At 37.3% G+C, this 23,358-nt stretch overlaps 1 protein-coding gene across 15 annotated transcripts in view; it reads right to left on the bottom strand.

The window, feature by feature from the left end:
* TLN2 (talin 2) overlaps positions 1 to 23,358 on the bottom strand; it is a 596,702-nt gene that overhangs the window by 184,808 nt on the left and 388,536 nt on the right. For all 15 annotated transcript variants that reach the window (XM_056808077.1, XM_056808019.1, XM_056808054.1 and 12 more), the window contains 8 exons: positions 21,286 to 21,466; positions 19,607 to 19,720; positions 16,226 to 16,334; positions 14,379 to 14,587; positions 13,517 to 13,615; positions 8,183 to 8,350; positions 3,971 to 4,265; positions 3,102 to 3,268 (listed from right to left, as the gene is read on the bottom strand). In XM_056808077.1, coding sequence (XP_056664055.1) covers positions 3,102 to 3,268; positions 3,971 to 4,265; positions 8,183 to 8,350; positions 13,517 to 13,615; positions 14,379 to 14,587; positions 16,226 to 16,334; positions 19,607 to 19,720; positions 21,286 to 21,466 — 1,342 coding nt within the window. The remainder of the gene's footprint in view (positions 1 to 3,101; positions 3,269 to 3,970; positions 4,266 to 8,182; positions 8,351 to 13,516; positions 13,616 to 14,378; positions 14,588 to 16,225; positions 16,335 to 19,606; positions 19,721 to 21,285; positions 21,467 to 23,358) is intronic.

Here is a 23,358-nt window from a genome sequence, read left to right as displayed (position 1 = left end):
TTTTTTTTTGTGATTATATCATTTCAGTCATGTCTGACTCTTTGTGATTTCATTTGGAACTTTCTTGGCAAAGATACTGGAATGGTTGGCCATTTCCTTTTCCAGATGAGGAACTGAGGCAAACAGGCTTAAAGGACTTGTCTAGGGTTATAAAGTAGTTTTTGCCTGAGGTCAGATTTGAAATCATGAAGAATTTGAACTTCCTGATTCCAAACCCAGTGCTCTATCCACTACTGCACTATGCAGTTGTCCCATTCTAATACTCGGCAGAATTTGTCTTCAAGTCTTTAAGGTTTATTAAAAAAAAAACTAAACAAAACAAAACATGGAAATACCTACATGAAATTAGGAAGAGTGAAATGAACAGAACCAAGAGAATGTTATATATAGCAGCAGAAATAATGCTAGAAGAATAACTCGTGCATGTCTACCTCTAGGGAAAGAACTAATACATAGAAACAAGCAAGATTTAGTTTTACATATATATCTTTCTGTCAAATGATGCCTTCTCTAGAGTTAGGAGGGGAGGGAGATATCTGGGAACTTTAATGTAACAACTTTTTAAAAAAGATTCAATAGTTCAATTATAGTCCCTTATCCACACCTTCCAAACTACAGCACACACAATTGAGTCTTTTTCTCACTCCTCTTCCTCCATGACTTTTACATGAGTAGAAATCAAGATTCTGACACCATCCAAAAGGCATACCCATGTAAATGTCACATCTCCATCCTCTACTGGAGCTCCATGAGATCAAGAGTTTCACCTTGTCTAAACATGGTATCTTCCCTAATGGCTGTGATTAGTATTCACCAAAGAACAGGTATGTAACACATTTGCTAAAATGGAATTCTTTTTTAGGAAACAAACAGCAAGTTCAAGAGGGGCAATGACTGTGTTTTATTTTTTTCTGGGTATCTTCAGCGATGAACTACATGCTGTCCCAAAGTAGGTGTTTAATAAATGTATACAGATTGATTGGATCAGTGAAATAATTTCATTATGTAAGACCCTTCATTGTTAACATATTTGATTTAGTCTCAATGAGTAGTATACAGTGTAAAAAAGTCCTAGCCTGGGAAATCAGTAAACTAGGGATTCTAATCATGGCTCTATTTGACTGTGAGACTTAGAACAAGTTATTATTCTTCCTCTATGAACTTGTTTCCTCATCCCTTAAATATTCACATGGAAAAAAAAAGAGTTAGAAATGGAAGGGAACTTGGTGATCTTCTATTAATTCACAGAATTAAATTTTATTTATTCACAGAAAAAAAAAGAGTTAGAAATGGAAGGGAACTTGGTGATATTCTAGTCCAACCCCTTTATTTTAGAGATGGGAAAAATGAGGCCAAGAAAAGTGCCAGGGACAAAGCAGAGGAAAGGCAAGTAATAATGTAGACAAGGAATTTGGGGACTCCTGGCTTTTTATTTTTTTTTTTGCAGGTTTTCCTTTTCTTTTTCTATTATCTTTATAGTGTTTAATCCTGGCCATGGACAGTGAGACAAATTCCTATTAAGTTTTTGTAGCTTTTATAGCTTAAAACTGCTCCAAGACTTTTGGAATAGCTAATATAAATAATCAGGATCTTTTTCTTTCTTTTTTTTTTTACACCCTTCTGCCTTAAAGAGCTAGGCAATGGGGGTTAAGTGACTTGCCCAGTGTCACACAGCTAGGAAGTGTCTGAGGCCGGATTTGAACCCAGGCTTTCTAACCACATAGCTACCTATCTGTCCTGCAAGATTTTTTAAAAAGTAAAGTACAGAACAGGGACTGTGCCTGACAAGGGTGGGCTGCCTAGAAGCAGATGCTTTGTCTTCTGTTTTCTATGAGATTAGTTACAGCAGCTCTGTTAACACATTTCTTTTGATCCTCATAAACTTAAAGTCTTTCTGTTCCACCTGCCAATAGGACTTGGCAGATAAGCCTATGGTTTTCAACAATATTAAAACAATCCAAACTGAATGATGCAAACCTACAATGGCCAAAAGTGGACACAAATTGTAGAAAGGTGAAAGCATCTTCCTAAGCTGCTTTGCAGAGGTGGAATTCTGAGAGTGTGGAACGTGGCATTTGCTCAGTGTCAGAATTGAGGGATATGTCCATTAGTTTTGTTGAATTGTTTTTTTCTCCCTCTGTAATAAGCATTCATTGGCTTTTTGTGAGTGAAAGGGCATAAAAAATATATCGTGAAATGTGTTACTGTTGTTCAGTTGTTTTTCAGTCATGTTCGACTCTTTATGACCCTATTTGGGTTTTTTTTTTTTTGGCAAAAGTACTAGAGTGGTTTGCTATTTCATTCTTCAGATTATTTTACAGATAAGGAAACTGAAGCCAGTAGGGTTGAGTGACCTGCCCAGGTCACAGAGCTCTTAAGTGTCTGAGGCTGGATTTGAACTCAAGCAGATGAATCTTCCTGATTTCTACTATCTATATATGCTATCTACTGTGCTATTCTAGCTGTCCCACTATGAAATGTCAGTGAGGGAAGAATAATAATTTACTTTAAAAATAAGAATTTATTAAAAATTAAAAAAAACCCTATCCTTTTTTTTTTTGGATTTCCTAAAAAACACAAACAAAAAGAAAATAGAAAGAAAGGTGTGGGAAAGCCTCTGCTTTAAATTAGACAAATTCTTAATATATTTGTAAATCTGGGTTCAATTTCTGTCCCTGAAATATACTAATGTGTGTAATCACAGGCAAGTTCCTTGACCTTTTAAGGTACCAACTGTCTAAGAGAGATGATCTACCCTGCTGGTGCAAATATGCCAAATTAATAAAACCATAGATAGGGGTCAAACCAAAAAATTAAGGAGAACACTGCATCTGTATTCTGAGGAACTGGGTCTGAATTCCAATAATCTATGTGAACTTGGGTTGGGATATTAAATCTTTCAAAACCTCACTTTCCTCATTTGTAAAAGGAAAAGGTTGGATTAGAAGATGCCCACAGACCCTTTCAGCTGTGGATGACATTATCTCATACTGAATCAGGAATAGATAGATTAATAAAAAAGCTACTAGGGAAGAACAAAATTTCTCAGTGAAATAGTTCATATGATTCATTTTTCAGCACAACGAATCCATATTAATTACCTTTGCAGCTTCGACCATGCGGGCGGTAGAGTCAGCCAGGAGTTTTGCAGCCGCCAGAAGCTTTTTGGAATTCTCCATATCGATTTCAGCCTCTGCGTCTGACCTCATGGCATTGACAAGGTCTGAGGTAGCTTGTGCGAGGACTCTGGCCTGCCGGACCATTTCACCTAGGGGATGAGACAGGTGATGTTATTCAAACTCCCGCTTTCCTAGGCATTCCTCTTTATTGCCAATGGGGAGCCAGAACTGGAGAAGATAAATTCTGTTTAAAAACACTCAATCCCTAGACCAGCCTGTTAGAATAGTATTTGCAGACTTAGCAAACTTAAGCAAACCTAGGCAAAGAAGAGAAATGTTTTCTGTAGGAGACAAGTACGCATTTTCTCAATACCTAGAATTTAATTATCCTCTGCATGAATAGAGAAACAAACTGGATTGAGGTCTTACAAGAAAAATGAAAAAAGGAGAATCCTCTCCTTTACTAAAGCTAAACCCTAGAAGGTAGCTGAGATTGTGTGTGGGGCAACATTTGTCTAGGCTTGCATTTTTAAACATATATATCAACTAAATGTGTGAAAAAATATTTTTGCTTTCAATTTTCCGCAGAAGATACAGACATTTTTTTAAGCCATATTCTATCACTTAATAGGAAGTGCTACAGAGAAACACATCTGTTAGCCTGAAATAAAGAGTTGCTCCCAATTTCAACATTATTCCTATAATGAACTCTGAAGTTTTCTCAATAAGGATAAGGATATCTTTATCATTTATGCTGACGAGTCGACAATCCTCTTTCTCTCTCTCCTCACCCCAACCCAAAATCATTAGAGGAATCAAGAAAGAAACACGTCCAAATCAAAGCCACTCACCAGCATCTCCCATCGAGCTGAAGATGCTCTCAGTAACACACATGATGGTGTCAGTTGCCTGGTCATAGCGGCCAATAGGCTCCCCTCGGCTGGCAAACTGCCGGACGTGCTGCAGGAGGTCGTGTAGGGCCTGGCTGACCACACTGGCAGCCGCACTGACCTGCTTCAGGAGCTCACTATCATCTGTGGCGTCCTGGCAGGCTCGGACACAGTTTTCCACTGAACGGTCGACAAGTTTTCCAGCCTCAATCAGCTGTTCTTGGCAAACAGGGGAGCTGAGTGTGGGACTCACTACCTGCAAGAGGACACAGAGGGAGCCACTGGCACTTCAGGGTGGTTTAAATCAATCCTAAATATTCACAAGCATCTCTGAAAAGACTGCTACAAGGTTTGGATTCTCTCCATGCTCTGTAAACCTTGGTAAACCTCCCTGCATATGGCCACTGCCTGTCCTCCTACCCAATCCATCTTTGGCTCAAAAGAGTTAATAAAAGGTACCGTTCTCTTCTTTGCATAGGTGACTGGAGGGAATGTGGATGCCTATGAATGTGGAATATTATATATACTGATAGACTCAAGTATTGGTTGCTCTGACTAAACTAGTTTCTTTTCTTTCTTTCTTCTAAATTAAATTAATTAATTATTTGCAAAAGATGGCTCCCTGGGTAAAGGAATTAGGGACGCATATATTTGGAAATCAACCAATCAACAAGCATTCATTAAGCACCCATTCATTATGTGAGAGGAAACAGGCTAGGCACTGGGGGCACAATACAAAGACTGAGACTGTCCCTACTCCCAGGTGGGTTACATGAACAATAACAGCCTTTATATAGTGCCTTAAGATTTGCAAGTTGCTTTGCAGGTCATAAAGGTGATATAAAAACAAAATATCAATAAAAAGATGTACATAGCTAATGTGAGAAACTTTTTTGGATGTAGCTAATGAGAAACTTGTTAATAATAAGCATGCTTATAATAAATATAAGCATATTTGTTATCATTTATTAAGCATTTGTAAATCCTATATATTACATTACTGTTATGTTATATATGTAAGAAATAAAAATCAATATCTGTGCTTTTAAAAATATCCTACAAATTTTATAAACAGTAATCCTTTAATTTAAAAAAAAAGAAGAAAAAAGAAATCCCAGTCTATGGTCATCTCTTCCTGAAAGTACTGGCTAATTGTTCTCATCTACTTTATAGTTTGTAAAATTGAGATTTGAACTCTGGACTTCAATCCCCACAAGCCCTTGCTCCACTTCCCCAAAATGCTTTGTAATCTCATGGGAATTCTGAGGTGGGCCGAGATCGAGAAAGAATTTAACCTGGTGGTAAAGGTTTTTGGGTCTCTTTTTGGACTTCGGTTTTGGAGCAGATGTGGCTCTTTCCATAATGTAGGTGAGGTCTTGTCTAGGCCTCTGGCCTAGGCACCACGTTTTCCTTATCCTGTATTTTCTTTAATCCTTAATAAACCTCTAAAAAATATAATACTCCTTGCAGAGAGAAACTAATTTCTACCTGCCTCAGTCTCCCCTAAATTTTAATCTTTACAAGTTACTAAGATAGGGTCAACAGAAATCTGCATTGATTATTACATTTACAAGTTATTGCTTTTAAAATTCCTAAGCTAATGAAGGAAAGCAATGGCAAAGATAACTCAAAATGGCAGATAAGCCCAAAGTCATTGAAGCGTATTTTTGTATATAGAGTAAAGTGGGTATAACTCATGTAGCTACTTGCAGTACTTAAAACATAGTCCATGAATAGTCACGAGTTTATTGCACTTACTTCTGTATCTAGTCTCTCAATACATATTTTTGATTGCTGGTTGAGAAAATATAATAGTAAAGCAGAAAGTATTTAAGTACATTCAAAATGCTTTTTGAGAAATTTCAGTAAAAAGTTCATTGAATACCAAATCATGTGAAAAGCTTTTTGAAAACCAACCACCATGCTAGTCCTCAAATACATTAAATACAGTAAATTCTAATTTATAAAGGATAGTTAAGAAAGAACATATTCTGGTTAATTAAACATTCTCATTATTTGAATGAAGTGCTCTGGATCTTCAAATTGAATTAGAATGCAATAAAATCCATTCAAATATAATGAACATTATTTAACCTTTCTTAAGGGCATTTCAGGCTCTTACAACATTTTAGGGCAATCATTATTAGCACCAATTAGCAATATGCAGTATTATCCACACCACTATTCCTTAAAATAAATAAATAAAAAAACAAAGGAAAATTTCCTTCAAAGAAACAATAGCACTTTAAGACTTTCAAAGGATTTCACAAGCATTCACTCTGGGAGGAAGGGCTATTATAATTCCCATTTTATAGATAAGGAAATGAGGCACTGACTTGTTAGGTAAAAACTTTTCAGTGAGTCTCTGAGGTCAGATTTGAACTTAGATCTTCCTGACTCCAGGTCCAATACACTAGTGGCTAAACACTATGCCATCTTGTGGCCCAACACTACAAAATGAGAGCTATGGTATTTCTTTACCAATTAGAATAACAAAAAATAAATTTTTCTGATTCCCCACAATACAAGTTATTTACAAGAGTTAGCATCTGGAATAAGTTTAATTAACAGGAAAAATAGAATGCTGTTATTATTTTATAAACTAAACAAAATAAAACAAAAATACTAGTCCCAAGGTAGGCAGTTAGAAGACTCAAGTTCAAATATGATCTCAGATTTAGCTGTGCTACCCTGGGCAAATCACTTAACATCTATTTGCCCTAATCCATTGGAGAAGGAAATGGCAAATCACTCTGCTCTCTTTGCCAAGAAAACCCTAGGGGCAGAATTGGCCATGCTTTGCAGGGGATCATGAAGAGTTGGATACAACTGAACAACAAGTCCCAGTGTTCTCTCCTTCCCCTCCAAAGTTACAATTATATCTGACAGAATTTACAAAAAGGATTTGTAGATCATCAGTGGTACAGACTGCTGCCCTTTCATTCATTGAAAGGTTTTGGGAGGGAGAAAGGAATACGGACTTGAAACTAATTCAATGGATATAAGGAACTCCTAGGCAAGTAAATTCCTTCTACCAGAATAGGTTGGCACCCACAATTCATAGTCTTAGAAAATAATCTGGAGCAGAGGTTTGTTAAACTCAGTCAACCTTTAAAACTGTCTTAAATCAGATTAAAATGTAATTGGGAAATGTCTAATGAAATGAATAAAAATGTGATACAACATTGATCATGTTAATTTGTGGTTTTTCTCACTCACTGCCTGCAGGATCAGTTTCTATTTATCTGACACTACTGACCTATAGTCCTGAGAGGCTAAGGGACCTCCCTAGGATCACATAGTTAGGATGTTTTAGAGGAGAAAATTGAACTCAGGTCCTCATGGGTTTGAGGCCAGCTGTGTTTTCACTACTCCAAGATTCTTTCCTTCCTTTGTAGTATTAGCAAGGTAAAAATTGGGAGACTAATAACTAATTAACTCTTTAAAAAATAACTCTCACCTTCTGTCTTAGAATCATTACTAAGTATCAGTCCCAAGGCACAAGAGTGGTACGGGCTAGGCAATGGGGGCTAAGTGACTTTCCCAGAGACATTGAGCTAGGACACGTCTGAGGTCACATTTGAACCCAGGATCTCCTGTCTCTGAGCCTGACTCTCAAATGCACTGAGCTAAATAGCTATTCCCACCCTCCACCCCCAATGTTCTCTTGGTTTAGCTGTTCTAGCTATGAGATCCCCCGACTCTTCGCCCAAATGCAACAATAATTTAAATCAAGGCTTTTATTACACCATGCAGCAAAGCTGCAGTGCATCCCTTATTTCACCTCTTTAAGAGACTCATGCACTTTGTTATTATAATAATGACACTGTTAACTCCTAGATGTCTACTGAAAATAACTTACACTATTATAAGAATGAGTTACAGAATTCAGAAACCTTTTCTGAACCAAATTTGAAAGAGAGAACAAAAAACCCACCTGGGAAAACTGCCAGTTATAAAAGCTGGTATAGGAGCAAACACTCTTAGGACTCCAATGACTAGTACCAACTCTTGAAGGGTCTGTACACTAGTTGCAGTTTGCCAGGGACATAAAAAAGCCTTAGTGGCTGCAGCACAAAGCCACCAAAGCCACCTGGAGATACTTGAAACCATCTCGAATGAAAATCAGTAGAGCCACCAGAGTGGGAGCATCACAGCCAAACATGATCTTACCTTAGCACATGCCACCAGCTGTGAGGTGGAGAGGGCACACTGGGTTGCAGCAGCGATGACTCTGTTCTGCAGAACGGTGTCCTCTGCCACCTGGGCAACATTCTTTGCTTTCAGCACCAACATGGCAGCAGCATTAGCAACTGCTTTGGCTAAACTCATTAGTACATCCTGCAAAAAAGAAAATGAACAATAAAAATTCTTTCTCCCCCCTTTATTTCCACTCATGGTCCAGGAATAAAAATGAGTGTTTTATTTGGGTGCTTAGAAGAGTCTTTCATAAATATGCTTTAAAAAAAAAAGAGAGAAGGCAATCAAAAAGAAGACTCACAATCCTGACATCATATTATTTTTCTCATCTAATAAGTGGCTTGAAATAAATCAATTTTGGGAAAATGTTTCCATTTTAATAACTGATTCACATATACCAGACTTTCAGAATTAAGCCCTTAATTTAATTTAATTGTTGTTTTTGCCTTTTTCCCAAGATACCATATAAATAAAATGATAGAATGTTATAGTGGGAAGGGACCTCAAAAATTAAATCAGAATCAAATCAGTTCAGGGTTTTCTAACCTAAATGATACTGTAGATGGTAAATATTTAAATTCTATTAAGTAAACCATTGTCTACTCAACGGTCTCAAAGTACTGATGGTTCAGGAGTCAGGTACTAGACAATAGACATGGTGGGAGAGAAGCAGATCACAAAGAAAATTTTAAAAAATATTTTACTATTTGGGGGCTTCTAGGTAGACATTTTCTAGCTATGTGATTAGGCAAATCATTTAGCCCTAAATACCTAGCCCTTACTGCTATTCTGCCTTGGAAACAATACTTAGTACTGAATCCAGGACAGAAAAAAAGGGTTTAAAAAAAAGATTTCAGTTTAAGTTAATTAAAAAATATATACATCTTTATAACAATCATTAAAAAAGGTTTGGTACTAGTTGAAAAACAGAGCTAAGATTGAAGAATATTTTTTCCTTTTCTTTTTCAGAATGATGAATTTTTTTTCCTTATGACTTTGAATATGTAATGGATTTTGTATTTCTTGCCTTTGACAGATGAGGGAGGTGTAAGAGGTAGGAAAGAATTTGAAAATGAAAAAAATTATTTAATAAATTAAGAAAAAAACACTTTGTGGAGTGAAAGCTTTGTTAAGAGATATGTAGATGGGGGCAGTTAGGTGACTCAATAAATTGAGAGCCAAGCATAGAGTTGGGAAGTCCTGGGTTTGAATTTGACCCAAGATATTTCCTAACTGGGCAAGTCATTTAATATTTATTGTCTAGCCCTTATTGCAATTCTTCCTTGGAACCAATACACAGCATTGATTCCAAGACAGAAAGGAAAGGTGAATGAGAGAGAGTGAGAGAGATGAAATGTTTTCTAAGGTATTGTAGACCAGTAAAATTTTTCCATGAATTAATGATTAGGAAATGCCTATTTAATCCAATACTAGAAACTTTCTAGATGAGGTAGAAACTTGAGGCCAGGCGAGGCAAAATGAACTCAAACAAAGCAACTAGAAAATGGAAGATCTGAGCCTTGAACTCATTTCTTTTGATTCTCAGGTTTAGGCTCTTTTCATATCACCTCTGATGATGAGTAAAAAATAAACTGGAAATATATCCAGCTTTCACAAATACCATATGATATAGCTACAATGCCTGGCCATACCAGGTGTAATATGTATAAAATTATCTTTTTAGACAACTGGTTTTCTGAACCTTTGAAGTTCTTGTCAGTAAAGTATGAAGAATTCAACCTCCAGAGGAGAATAACAAATGCTCAGAGGAGCCCATCCTATCTTGAAGCTAAATATAGGTTTTAAGGAATCACTTCCTCCTAAAGTTACTCTCATTTTCTGAGATTTGTCTGATAGGAATCAAATATGATGGAAATTAGAAAGCTTTACTTTTTTTTTTTTAATCAGACAACTCAGTTGATCACTTTCTGGCTAAGGAAGGATAGAGTTGTGAACTCCCATAAAACAAGAAACACTTGGCAAGAATAGTGTTTATGATTAGCCCATATCTTGCTGTGATACAGTGAAATGGGTATTCCATCTGTGGAATAAAGAGTAATTTCAGTTCTTTAACCAGATATGTTACCCATCTGTCTGGTTTGCCGAAGAACAATATGGTTGGCTTGGTTTATTTTCCTTGCTTTTAGGAGCCTGAGAAATCCCAATCAACTCAAACAAACACAAGAATTTATTGTTTGCACAAAGACCAAAATGAATAATCTCAGACCGTACAGAGCTTACATTCTACTGAGCGAGACTATGAGGACACACAGGTAAATCTGGACAAAATGCAAAGTAATTTTGATTGAGGCACTACCAATCCAGGGACATCAGCAAAAATCTCATAGGAAACTGGTGATTAAAGTGAGAGCCAAAAGAAACCAGGAACCATAAAAGGTGGAGAGTAGGAAGTAATGCTCTTCCCCACAAGAACTAACCAAAAGAATGGCTTCTGGGAAAGCTGGAAAAATGTGCAGGAAGTCATGGAGAGAGAAGCCACAGCAGAACCAGGAAAACAAAATGGTGAGGATGAGCAACTCCGAAAGACTTAAGAACTCTGATCAATGCAATGACCCAGAATAATTTCAGTGGAATGATGATGATGAAGCTTGCAACCCACTACCTCCCAGAGAGCTGATGGACTCAAGGTGCAGAAAGAGAAAAAGATTTTTAGACAAGCCCAACATGATTATTTGTTTTGCTTGACTCATGTCTGACCAATTTTGAGTTTTATTTTGGGGCAGTTAGGTGCCTTAGGGGATAGAGAGCCAGACTGGGGTTTGGAGGTCCTGGGTTCAAATCTGGCCTCAGATATTTCCTAGTTGTGTGGCCTTGAGCAAGACACTTAACCTCAATTGTCTAGCTTACTGATTTTCTGCCTTGGAACCAATACTCAGTGTTGATTCTAAGATAAAAAGTGAGAGGTTTTTTTTTTTTTAAGAGTTTTGTTTTGATTTTTTTTTTCAATGTGAGGAAGAGGTGTGAAGAGGGGGCTAGTGAAAGGTTATAACTATCCTTCCTCTCCCACAACAACAACAACCAAAAATAGAAAAAGAGCATTTTAAATAGGAGCATTTAAAAAAATCAACAGAATAAAAAGAGGGCAAAAAGAAATAGATATAAGTTCATCACAGTTCTGAAAGTTACTTGTAAAATTACTTATTATTTAAAAATAAACGGAAGTTATATTAATAGAGAGACAGTTTCCCATGATACTTTTTATTCTACTTCTATGGAAATGGCTGTTTAATTTTGTGATTATTCAGTTTGAAATTTTAAAAAGAAAACTTGTTTTTTTTTAAAGGAAGGAATGCATGACCCGAGGAAAGGAATGAGGATGAGAAATGGAATTCTATATATTAGAAACATCAACAAAGAAACATCAAAAAATGAAGACAAGTCATAAAGTCTTTGCCAAACAGAAGTTTGCATTTGAACCCAGCAATAATAAAGAGTCGTCACTGCTTATTGAGCAGGGGAGAGAGATGGTTGAACCCTCACTTTAGGAATATCCCTTTGCCAGCTGTGTGGAGAACTAATTGGAGATAGCTGATACTGGAGGCAGAGATCAATTAGGAGACTGTTCCAATATTCCAGATGAGTGGGCCTCAGCTAGGGTGACTGTGAGTAGACAGAAGGAAATTACTATGGAGATAAAGCAGATAAGATTGATTTGATATGTGTAGTGAGACAATGACTGAGATTACAACCTGGGTCACTAGGAGGTGGTTAATACCCTCAAGAGAACTAAGGGATTTGGGGGGAGAGGTGGGTTTGAGGGGACAGTGATCAATCATATAACTTAATTTGATTTAGAAATGCTGGTCCAAAATAGACAAGCCATTTTTATTTTAAATAGGAATGTCCAGGCATTCCTTTCCTTGGAGAGAACTAGGGATAGAGGTCTCTACTGGTTCATCTGATAATGCAAAGTACTTTCAGTGCTCTAAATTTAAGAGTGTTTTTTGGAAGACCCTTGAGTCTTTAATGTAAATTTCTTACATTTTCTTTTTTACCCCCTAATCTTTTGAAACATTTCTTGTTCTTACTGAGTGACTATTTTCTTTATGGCCCATTATAACCTTCAGAGCATCCAATTCTTTGGGTGAGGTTCTATTCTAAATTGTCCATTTTCTTTCTTTTTCCTTTCTATTCTTTCTTCTCTAACTCTGCTTCTCCAGCTTCATTTTTTTCCTAGGCACTCATAATCTCTGTGACCAGATCATATTTTTTTTTTTTCTGAAGCTTCCTGGACTTCTTGTGAAATTGTTATCCTCCTTGGGGTGTCTCACTCACTAAGAGCCTTACTTGTGGTATTTGGAATTTTCCTTTATTCCTTGTTCATCTTATCCATCATAGTAACTCGACTGTGAAATCTGGCTTAGGTCAGTCACTGCGACTGAATGCCTGGTGGGCCAGAGTAGGACCCTCTTTTCGAGGACTCTAAGGTTAAAACTGTGCTGCTGGACGCCTTTTGTCAAAGAGATCAGAATTTTCCCCATGTTGGGTTTGGGGCCACCCTATGTTGGTCTCCTGCCTTAGTCTTTGGGAAATGCATGGGTTGGATTTTGTCAAGGGTCTTTCTCCAGCCTCCCTTGATCCTGCCTATAACTGATATATTCAATTTATCCTATGGCTAAGGGGTATAACAGATAGAATACAGAGTCTAGAGTTAGGAGTACCCATCTTCCCAAGTTCAAATCTGGCCTCAGACATGTACTGGCTATGTGACCTTGGGCAAGTCACTTAACCCCATTTGCCTCAGTTTTCTCATCTGTAAAATGAGCTAGAAAAGGAAATGGCAAATTACTCTTGTATCTCTGCCAAGAAAACCCTCAATGAGGTAATGAAGGATTGGACATGACCCGAAATGACTGAACAACAAAAGACAACAGAATACTAAAATTTGTCCCAACTCTCAAATTTTGTGTGAGGGCGTGTGTGTGTGTGTGTGTGTGTGTGTGTGTGTGTGTGTGTGTTCATTTATAGAAATTGGGTCAAAAACTGAGCTACTAGAAATAATAGCTATACTGAGATCAAGAAGCCATCAAAAGATTATCAAAGAAGAATATATTCATACATGGATAGATGTCCAAGATAAGGACAATGAACTTTATTTCATAACTATATAGCAGAATACACACACACACACCATCTTCGGTGTCCTTTAACTCTATGTGAAGTGAGGGTGGGTGGTGGGGGACGTCAGCCCTAGTATTTTCAGTTTCTCCTTTCCTTGCCTGTACTGCCACTTGGAGAGGCTTTTTAAAGGCTTATGTTTCTGGTGAGATTTTGAATTTAACTTACTTGGAATCGCTCATCTGTCTCATTCTCTCCAATCTGTCTCAGAAGATCCCCGCTGGCTTGACCAATACTTCCAGCAGCAGTCAACACAGTCTGTCGAGGCTACAATCATTGAAAACAAACAAACAACAAAACAACTTTGAGTTGGAAAAGAAGGCTCATTCACCAAAAAAATCCTGGTGGTTACAGATAAGATTCTTTCAAAGATAGGGAAACTGGCAGGATAGCAAGGATTGGATGTCTGCAGTTGGCACAGAATGCAATCAGAATAAGCAATATATAGTCATCGTTTCTTTCTGAAGAACTTATAGATTTTATAGATCAGGATGGAAAATGACAGATAGGAATGGATGGAATTAAAATGTTCATACAATGGGCAAAGACCCAGTTAACAAAGTAGACCTCGCTTCATGTAAATAAGGGTCCAAAGTGCTTAAATATTTAAATATATGGTACCTTTTGGAGGTCAGTGAGACTATATCTTAGCAAAGTACTAGGAGTTGCCTAGAGAACTAGCTCAATTCCACAAAACTAAAAAAGTTGACTTTTATAATCTCCATTTCCTCATTAATTTGCAAAACTCTACCACGAGATAATGAAGATATCTAATAAGACTGAAATTTACAAAATCACAAATCTAGGGCTGGAAGGGAGCTGCGAGTCTATCTAATTAAATTTCTTTTTTTTGCAAATAGGAAACAGACCCCAGGAGATGAAGACTTTTGCACAAGATCCTACAAGTAACACAAGAGGTGGGAATTGAGCCCGAGTTCTCTTGCTGAATGAAAATAGGAGCCAGAGAATAAAAAGTTTTCTCCTAAAAGGATGCTATCATCTTCATATAACCCTTTATTTATCCGTTTACCTCTCCAGAAGTTGGCTGCACAGCCTTCAACAAATCTGATACTGCCCCAGCTAATGTCCGAGCTGCTCTCAGGAGGTCTTCTCCACTGCCCACATCGTCATCCATGAGGGCTGCGAGGAGCTTCACACCCTTGGACATTTCCGTCAAGTTGGAAGAGATGGTGGTGATGGCACAGCCCACAGCGGTATAATCTGTGTCTGCAGGGTCACCTGAGGCAGAGGAAGGCTTGTTATAAACAAGGGCAGGTAAGGAGAAAGGGAAAGGGGGTTGGCTGAATACTAGAAACAACTCTGAATAATTCTATGGAAATATATTTTGGTGTCTAGGTCAATCACCCCCAAATAAAGGAAGAAACTGACAAATTCGTCTCATTACACAGCTATGGCTGCATCACCCATTTAAGACAACAGGTCTTTTTATGCTTATGACACATTTTACCTCTTTGAACATTCTACTGACTGGTCAAACTGATCTTGCTGTTTCTCACCTATGAGGGTCTATCAACTCACCTCTGTCCCCATACAAACTTTGCCCTATGCTGGGAATGTACTCTTCCTTCATCTCTGCCTCCAGGAATTCCAGGCATCCAACATTCATATCCTCCAATTGCTAGTAACCTTTCCCCTTAAAATTACCTTGTATTTGCTTGAAAATATTTCTATACACAAATATACACAAATGCATGAAATTACCTTGTATTTACTTGAAAATATTTCTATACACAAATACATATGTTTCCTCCTTGAAGACAAAGACTTTCATTTTTGGGGTTTGAACTCCTAGAACTCAGCACAGTGCCTAACACTTAAGCATTAACAAATACCTGTTAACTGACTGTTTGAAGTAAGACCAATATCAATCAATAAACAAGCTTTTATTGAATGTTTGCCATTGGCTGGTTACTGTATTAGACATTAGAAATATAAAGACAAAAAAAAATTTTAAATCTCTATTCTAGAGAAGCTGATGTAATGGGAAGATTAAAAAACACACATAAAAACAAATATAGAATAAATATAAAGAGAATAAATACAAAGTAGTTAATTAACTACAAGATAGTTTATGAAGGTAAATCTTAACAGATGAAGGGATTATGATAGGTTTCATGGAGAAGGAATTTGTTTGAGTTGAATCTTGAATGAAGGAAGAGATTCTATGAGGCAGAGGCATATGACAGTGATAGTATGAACTCCTGATCAATAAAAGTACATTTAAGAAAGGATAGTCCATCTGCGTGCCCTTCTTATTCACTGTAGGGCACTCTTTTAAATAAAATAGTTTTTAAGTCACCAAAGGGAATTTTGGCTTTTTATGACATTTGCGGTTATGGCCCCCTCTGGTACATAGGGCATTTTAACTCTTGCTGCTTTAAATATAATATAATGGCAATGGCAACAGCATAATGGAAGGCAGATTTTCTGGGTCACTTTCCCTTCTACTTCCCTAACAGGACAAGGTCTGATTCTCTAATAACTCTGTGCCCTTAAAGATAGTATTACATATACTTTAGAGAAGATGGATCCATCGCGGGCATAACTCCCTTATTGAGGCTATAAGCTCCAAGAGGGGAGATCCTGTCTTTACATATTTTATACAATGTTTAGGATATTGCCATGGGGAGAAGAGCTTTTATAGGCTTTTACATGATGCATTATGTGGTTGAAATGGGACCAAGTCTTTTTTCAAGATCTCCAGGGTCCTCTTGGAGAAAGAGAATGGTTTGAAGCAAACCTGGTAATGTATAAATATAGACAGTTTCCCCCATATCATGGAAATCTGTTTTTTCAATCAAAGAGCAATGGGGGAAACACTACAGCACTTCACAAATCTCTATCCCAGTGACTCACCAGCTGTGAGGTTAACAACTGAAGCTGTTCCAGCCGTGATAGCATCAACCTGAGAGTGGATTTCATGTTTTGATTCATCGACTTTGTTCTGAACCCATACCCTAGAGGCCTGCAAAATAAGAGAATCACCCCAAAGAATGTCAATTACATGCCAAATTAAAGGAGGAACAAAAGAACCTACTCCCAGAAGACAAGAGCCAACATTTCTGATTTAAAACAAAATTTAAAAAAATCCCAAACTTCTTAAACAAAGCAAAGGGAGCCAATGAGACATTTAAGTTTACTTAGGTTATTTTCTCTAATGCTCCTTTTACTTTTTCTCAGATGCCAGCTAGGGAGAAGTCTTTTTTTTCCCCCTGACTGTTTCATTAAAAACCATTACTACAATTCTCTTTATTTTAAAAATCCTTGTAGTGAAAGGCATGACAATCTCATTCAGTTAGATCAAATTTAAGTCCTGAATCTAGGGGGAAAAACCTGTTTAATTTCATGACACTGACAATATCAGTTAATATTAATACCCTTTTTTTGTTCTATAGGGTTGTGAAAGTTTACCAATGTTCTCTTCTCAAGACAAGGGCTGTTTTTCTATCAATTTAGGTCTGTTTAGAAGTGATGAAGTAATGGCTGTAGCAAATTAAACTTTTTTGTTGTTTTTTTGTTTAGGACCTGTGATTTCATTAGTATAGGGAACTCCTGGTGTGAAAGAAGACAGACAACTCTTTGGGAAATTATAGTCTTGGAGAGCTGCTGGAGATCTCGAGGTCACTCATTCATGGTGATGGAGCCACTAGGGTCAGCGACAAGACCTGAAGCCCTATCTTCTTTTCTCCAGGGTACTTTATCTACTATATCATAGGAGAGATTTTGTTGTTGATCTTGTTCAGTCCTTTCAGTTGTGTCCAACTCTTCTTGAACCTATTTGGGGTTTTCTTGGCAATTCCCTTTCCATCTCATTTTACAGATTAGGAACCTGAGGCAAACCTGAATAAGTGATTTGTCCAGAGCTACATACCTAGGCTCTGAAGCTAGATTTGATCTCAAGAAGGTGAGTCTTCCTGATTCCAGGCCTAGTACTCTATTAAAAAATGATCAATACTCTATGCCAATGAGTTGCCCTCTAGAAGATATATGTGGGTAAATATAGCAGATTCTCTTCTATCTGACATTTAGAAAAAAAAATTTCTGGGTCTCCTCATCTTAGCCATTTCATTAACCAGCAGAATGGCCTTCAGAAAAATGATTTGATCTGTCTAAACTTGAGTTCTCCTCAGTCAAAGAATAGGAAGGGGACTGGATGCATTTTAAGGTCAATTCCATCTCTTAAATATAAGACCGTAAGATGCTGAAAATCTATTAAGCTGTCACTTCTGTACTTTACTATATATAGGAAATAATCTTCAGAAGGATGCTCCTGAGGTTGTGTAAAATCTGAAAGCACCTTCTAATCTTACTTCTAATCTCTGAATATATCAGAGTGAGATTAAATTAGGCACAGTGCGGGTCTAGTTGGAAATCTACTTTATTAGAAAACTGGTGGCCAGAGAAATGTTTGTTTAATCAGAATATCTGAGAAGATGCTATTCTCCAGCCATGTCAGATAAAAAGAGAACATGTAATATTCTTTTCCAGAGCCATAATCTAAACTAAGTCAAATAAGTTATGGAACGCTAATGATGTAGGATGGAAGGCAACAGAACAAATAATCAGCACTGGAAGTGTATTTTTCTTGCTCAAGAACATCAGTGACTTTCTATTATCAGCAGTCCCATCCTGTATAGCTGATGGTGGTTCCAGTTAACATTAACAAGATCCAAACAATATAAATATCCCAAATAACATGTAGTGGCTCATCGCTTGCTTGAGCCTTCTGAAAAGTTTTGTTTTCTATTATGGTCCCCAAAGCCATCGCACAACATGGCAGAGTGAAAAGGGCACTAGACTTGGATTCAGGAAATCCGAGTTCTATTCCTTCATTGGTAAGACAACAAGCATTTGTCAAGTGCTGACTGTGTCAAGCACTCACCTAAACAACAAGGATAGAAAGAAAGTTAAAAGGAAATAATCTCTGTCTCCAAAGAGTTTACGTTCTCATGGGGGACTCAACATGAAAATAGCTGGATATAGGTAAGATATGTAGCACGTACAGAGCAGATAGAAGGCAAACTGAAAGGGGAAGGCATTCGTAGCAAGCGGTGACTATAGGAAAAGCTAACTGTATAAAGTAGAATTTAAAATGAGTCTTAAAGAAATGCAGGAAAGCTAGCAGGTGGAGGTGAGGGCAAAGAGCAGGCTAGGTTATGAGCTGTGGGCTGTGAGGAGAAGGAGTGCTTTGTTTGAGAAAGTGCAAAAGAGACTACGGAGTGTGTGGAGTGGGATAGGGTATAAGAATGTAGGAAATTTAGGAAGCATCCACGTTATACAGAATTCTAAATGTCAATGAAAGGAATTTATAATTGGTATTAGAAGTGATGAGAAGCCACTAGAGCTCACTGAGGAGGGGGGTGAAATGGTCTGGTGTGACCAGGGACACGATTTCACCTATGAGTCTCAGTTTCCTTATTTTTAAAGTGATGAGATTGGACTAGTTGGGCAGTAAGGTCCTTTTTAGTTCTGAAGAATTATTCTTATTATTTTATTTCTAATAGGGTTCTGAATTGGATTTTTTAAAGTTTTTTTTTTTTCTTTCATTCCTTTGTCCTGACAGTCCTAGGAATGCCCTCATGTTCCTTGATTCAGAGTATCTTCTAAAATAAGATAATTAAGATAGAGAATATAAACTCCATCCTGTCTAGCAAACAAGAACTAGTTATAGTCAAATATATCCAGGGGGAAGGCAGGGCTACGTCCTTGATTTCCCTATTGCAGATGAACACAGGATGGCCAATCTTGGCCAAACTTAATTTCTTCATCTAGATCAGTTTTGATCAGGGATGTGATTTTCCCATTATTATGAGGAAATCAAGGATAGACTGGAAAATATATTAGCCCACCTCCTCATTATTTAGATACCAATTAGAGATGTCTTAGGGAGAGCTGAATAATGATCTTTCAAAATTGTATCAAGATGTTGAATTTGTCTTTGATTACTGAGAGAGAACATGTAACAAATTAACTTATTGGTTTTTGTTAGCCTGATCAATAAATTGATTTTTCTTAACAGGAACCCAGTTTCTTGGAATTTTTATTCATCACATTATGATCCTGAAATTACATGGTTCTAACTAAACACTTGTATCTGTTTCTAAGGATTTAGTTAAAAAATAATGAGATGCCAAGAGATTACAAACCAGGTTTTCTGGTGCCAAATTCAGGTATATGAAATTAGCTGGCCTCCTGTTAGATCTGAGATGTGCTGAAAGACTTATAAAAAACACTTACCATATCTTGCCCAAGAGGTGGTAGGTTATCAACTTCACTGAGGTCCGCCTGAGCTTGCTGAACCGCATGCATGCTTGTATTAATTGTTCCCATCAGAGCCTGCTGGGCTGACGTCTGGGAAAACAAATGGACATGGGGAATTCCAACAGAAAAATTTACTCTGGTAGAGAAAATCATTCTGTTCTTACAAAACTGACACACTCCATGTCTTTCCACATTGTAGTATGTCTTAGGATTTGCATAGAAGACCCTTAAGACCAAGGAGGAATTTTTAATAGCTCTAAATTTGCACAATGATGTAATGGATAAAGCACTGGACTTAGAATCAGGAAGAATCAAATTCAAATCTTGCCTCTTATGCTTAGCAGTTGTATAACCCTGGTCAAGTCACTTAATGTCTTTTAGTCTCAGTTTCCTCATCTGTAAAATGGAGATAATAATAGCACTTCCCTTTACCAAGTGCCTGCAAGGCTCAAATGAGAAGCATCTTACAAATCTTAAGTGCAACATAAATGTTAATGGCTATTACTATCTTTTAACCATTATCAACTCAGTTTTGCATATTTCATCGCTGGGCTTTTTGCCATTTCTTAAGACTCAACCCATTTCTCTGCTCAGGGGCTCTCCTTCTCCCCTTGTCAATCCTGATTCCAAATATCTGACCCATCCTTTAAAGCTCAGCTGTAATGCCATGTCTTTTTTCAAGCTTTTTAAATGTTCTCTAGGTAGATAGATGTCTTTTCTCTCCTTGAATCTCCCATAGCATTTGGTTTCTGCCTGTCCCAAGAATGAAATATATGTTAAAATAGCATTTTGGTAGGCATAGTTTCTCATTTATATTCCATATTACAATAAGTTTAAACATCTAAAGAGCAGAGTGTGTTTTATTTATGTTGAGATTTACCAATGTTTTATACAGAGGAGGGGCTAAATGTAATTCTAACCAAATCTAAAACTGAAAGTGTCAACATTTCGTGGCAGAGATCAATTGCTTTCCGAAAAATGGGCTTCAGAAATCCCTTGTCCACTAGTGTAGGTCACCTATGAAACTGGCTGCCAAAGTGGGCTCAAGAAGGTATTTGGTTTCATGATCAGAGAGAACAAATATTGCGGAAATCTATATGCACTCTCTGTTGGATTCCTCTGTAATCATGTATTTCCATCAGCTGAGAGTCCCTCCTCAAGTTTATGCAATAACAGCTGTTTGTGTTTTTACAGATCCATGATTTTAAGAGGATAGGAAGCTCTCAATGAGGATACAAGCCTTCCACCAACACAGATCCGCAACAGTTCTGCCATTTCTAGTTTTAGAGAATTGCCTGGAATGTGAAGAGGTTAAGTGAATTGCTTCAATAAACAACACAGTCAGCATGTGTCAAAAGAGGGAACGGAATCCAGGTCATCCTGACCCCAAGGCTGCCTCTCTCTCTCTACTATACCAAGAAGGCTCTCCACAAGAATTTGCTGAACAAGACATGGAACAATTAAATAATTTGGTGAAAGTACCTTTCTATCCAAGACAAAGTCATTAATTTGACACGTATACAAGCAAAATATCTCCATAAATGAGCCAGGCTAGACACTGAATAACTGTTTGTTGATTGATTCCTATCCTACTGGTCATCTTTGAAGGAGAAAGAGCGCGTGGATGATCAAAGACACTCCAATGAAAGGCTTACCAGTGGAGGCATGTGTCCTCGATGCATCTGGCCAACCATGACCTGCTGCTGCGGGGACGGCATGCTGCCAATGTTGAACGTTTCTGGTCCACTGGAACCAGAACGCATGACAGCTGGCAATGCCACAGAGCCATGCTCTACCTTCCCTGTTCGGTTGAATTGCTGCTGAAGGATGGTGGACCTGGGGAGAAAAACTGGAGCTGTTTAGTTTCTGTCAGATCTAGGTAGAATAGCGTTCCCTTTGAAATAATAAAATATCACAGGCATACCTTGCCTTGTACAATAAATCTTTTCCTGAAAAGCAAAAAAAGGTTTCATGCCAACTAAATTTCAGGAAATTGAATTGTAATTATGAATATAACAAGAGGAGTTCAAACAGAGAAAGCTACAGTCAATGTTATGGAAAAATCAACCTTAGAAATACAAATAATGACTCTGTGTCTATTATAATGTTCATATTTGTATACTTATGGGTACCTAGCAGGCAGGGATTTGAAACATGTTGGCAATCTCCATTTGAGTCAGTATGTATCTTTTTTTTTGCCTTTAAATACTACATATTCAACTTGAAAATCATGAAGTTTGTTTAAAAAATAAAATAAAAAAATAAAGACCAACGAATCAATCTGGGGACAGAGCTGAATTGTCAAAGTGAAGCCTTTACAGTATGCCCTGCACATTGCAATTGGATACAAAAAACTCACAAGACTGCATAACAGCATTATTTCTCATTGAATAAAAAATAAGTACAATTTTAGTTATCCAAAATGGCCATGTTCAAAACTCTGTATGTAGAGAGGTAGTGAGAGAGACCCTACTATCCAGTGAGTAGCTCCTATACCATCAAGCTCACTCTCAGGGAAACTAGGACAATGCCTTTTTTTTTCTTTCTTTTAAGCTATTTTATTTTCCCACTTACACATAACAATTTTCAACATATGTTTTTCAAAATTATAAGATCCAAATTCTATTACTTCCCTCCTTAGAGATGGTAAGCGATTTGGTTCGGGTTATACATGTACTATCATGCAAAACATACTTCCTTATTGGTCACTGTTGTAAGAAAATACTTATATCAAATAAAATCCCAAACTACAATCATGAATAAACAATCTTGAAAAATAGCATCCTTGATCTGCATTCCAGTTCCCACAGCTAGATCTTCCTCTGGAGGTAGAGAGCATTCTTTGCAGGACAATTATTCTTTAGTAGAGAATACTTAAGAGTATCTCCAGTTCCCAAGCAATGGGATCCTTGTCTCTTTGATGAAATTGAATTGGGGCAAGGAAAACATGGTGGTTATCAGATGGGTTAGCAAAAAGATAAGATCCCTTTAACTCTACAGAGGCAGACTAAAATCCCTTCTCTTCTCTACTGAGCATATGGGAAGAAGAAAAAGGGGAGAGTTTATGAGCATTTCTAGAAGCATTTCTTTCTCCCCAGGTGTACACATCAAAGAATTCCCACCATAGGTCAATGAGAAATGGGTACAATGGTGGTGGGATTCTTAGACAAGGTAGCCTCTTAAGGACGGGGCTCAGGCAAAGTGTTCTAGGTGGAGATTGTTAAGAGGTAATGGCCAGCAACTATATTTTCTTCATGAGATTTATACTGAATGGGTGTTACATGTCTTCTATCATGACATGAGCAATATGAAAATATTTATTACATTAAAGTAGGAGTATAAGCTACACCAGACTATTTGGCACCTAGAGGAGTACGGGAGGGGGGGATGAAGTAGGGAAGGAAGGAGAAAATCCGAATTTTAAAATGTCAAAAAAAAAATTGTCAAAAAATGTTTCTACGTGTAACTGAAAAAATGAAAAGTAAAATAAATTTTACAAAAAGAGATAATGGCCAGGGTCATAGGAGGCGAGTTCCTTCCCTCCTAATATGCATCAGCTTAATAAATATCAGCGGTGAATTTGCTCATTTACATTTATTCATCACTGCTAATTCCAAGAATTTAAAGTACTTTTGTCATAGGCCAGGCAAAAACTTTCTTCATATCAGGTTTAATTTCAGCTTCGGCACTAATACTTGGAAATAGTCAGAAAATAGTTCTAGGACACT

The sequence above is a fragment of the Monodelphis domestica genome, chromosome 1 (assembly GCF_027887165.1).
Source record: "Monodelphis domestica isolate mMonDom1 chromosome 1, mMonDom1.pri, whole genome shotgun sequence".
Classification (NCBI taxonomy): domain Eukaryota; kingdom Metazoa; phylum Chordata; class Mammalia; order Didelphimorphia; family Didelphidae; genus Monodelphis; species Monodelphis domestica.
Note: the sequence above shows the minus strand (reverse complement) of the source record. Positions and strands in the feature narration are given on the sequence as shown.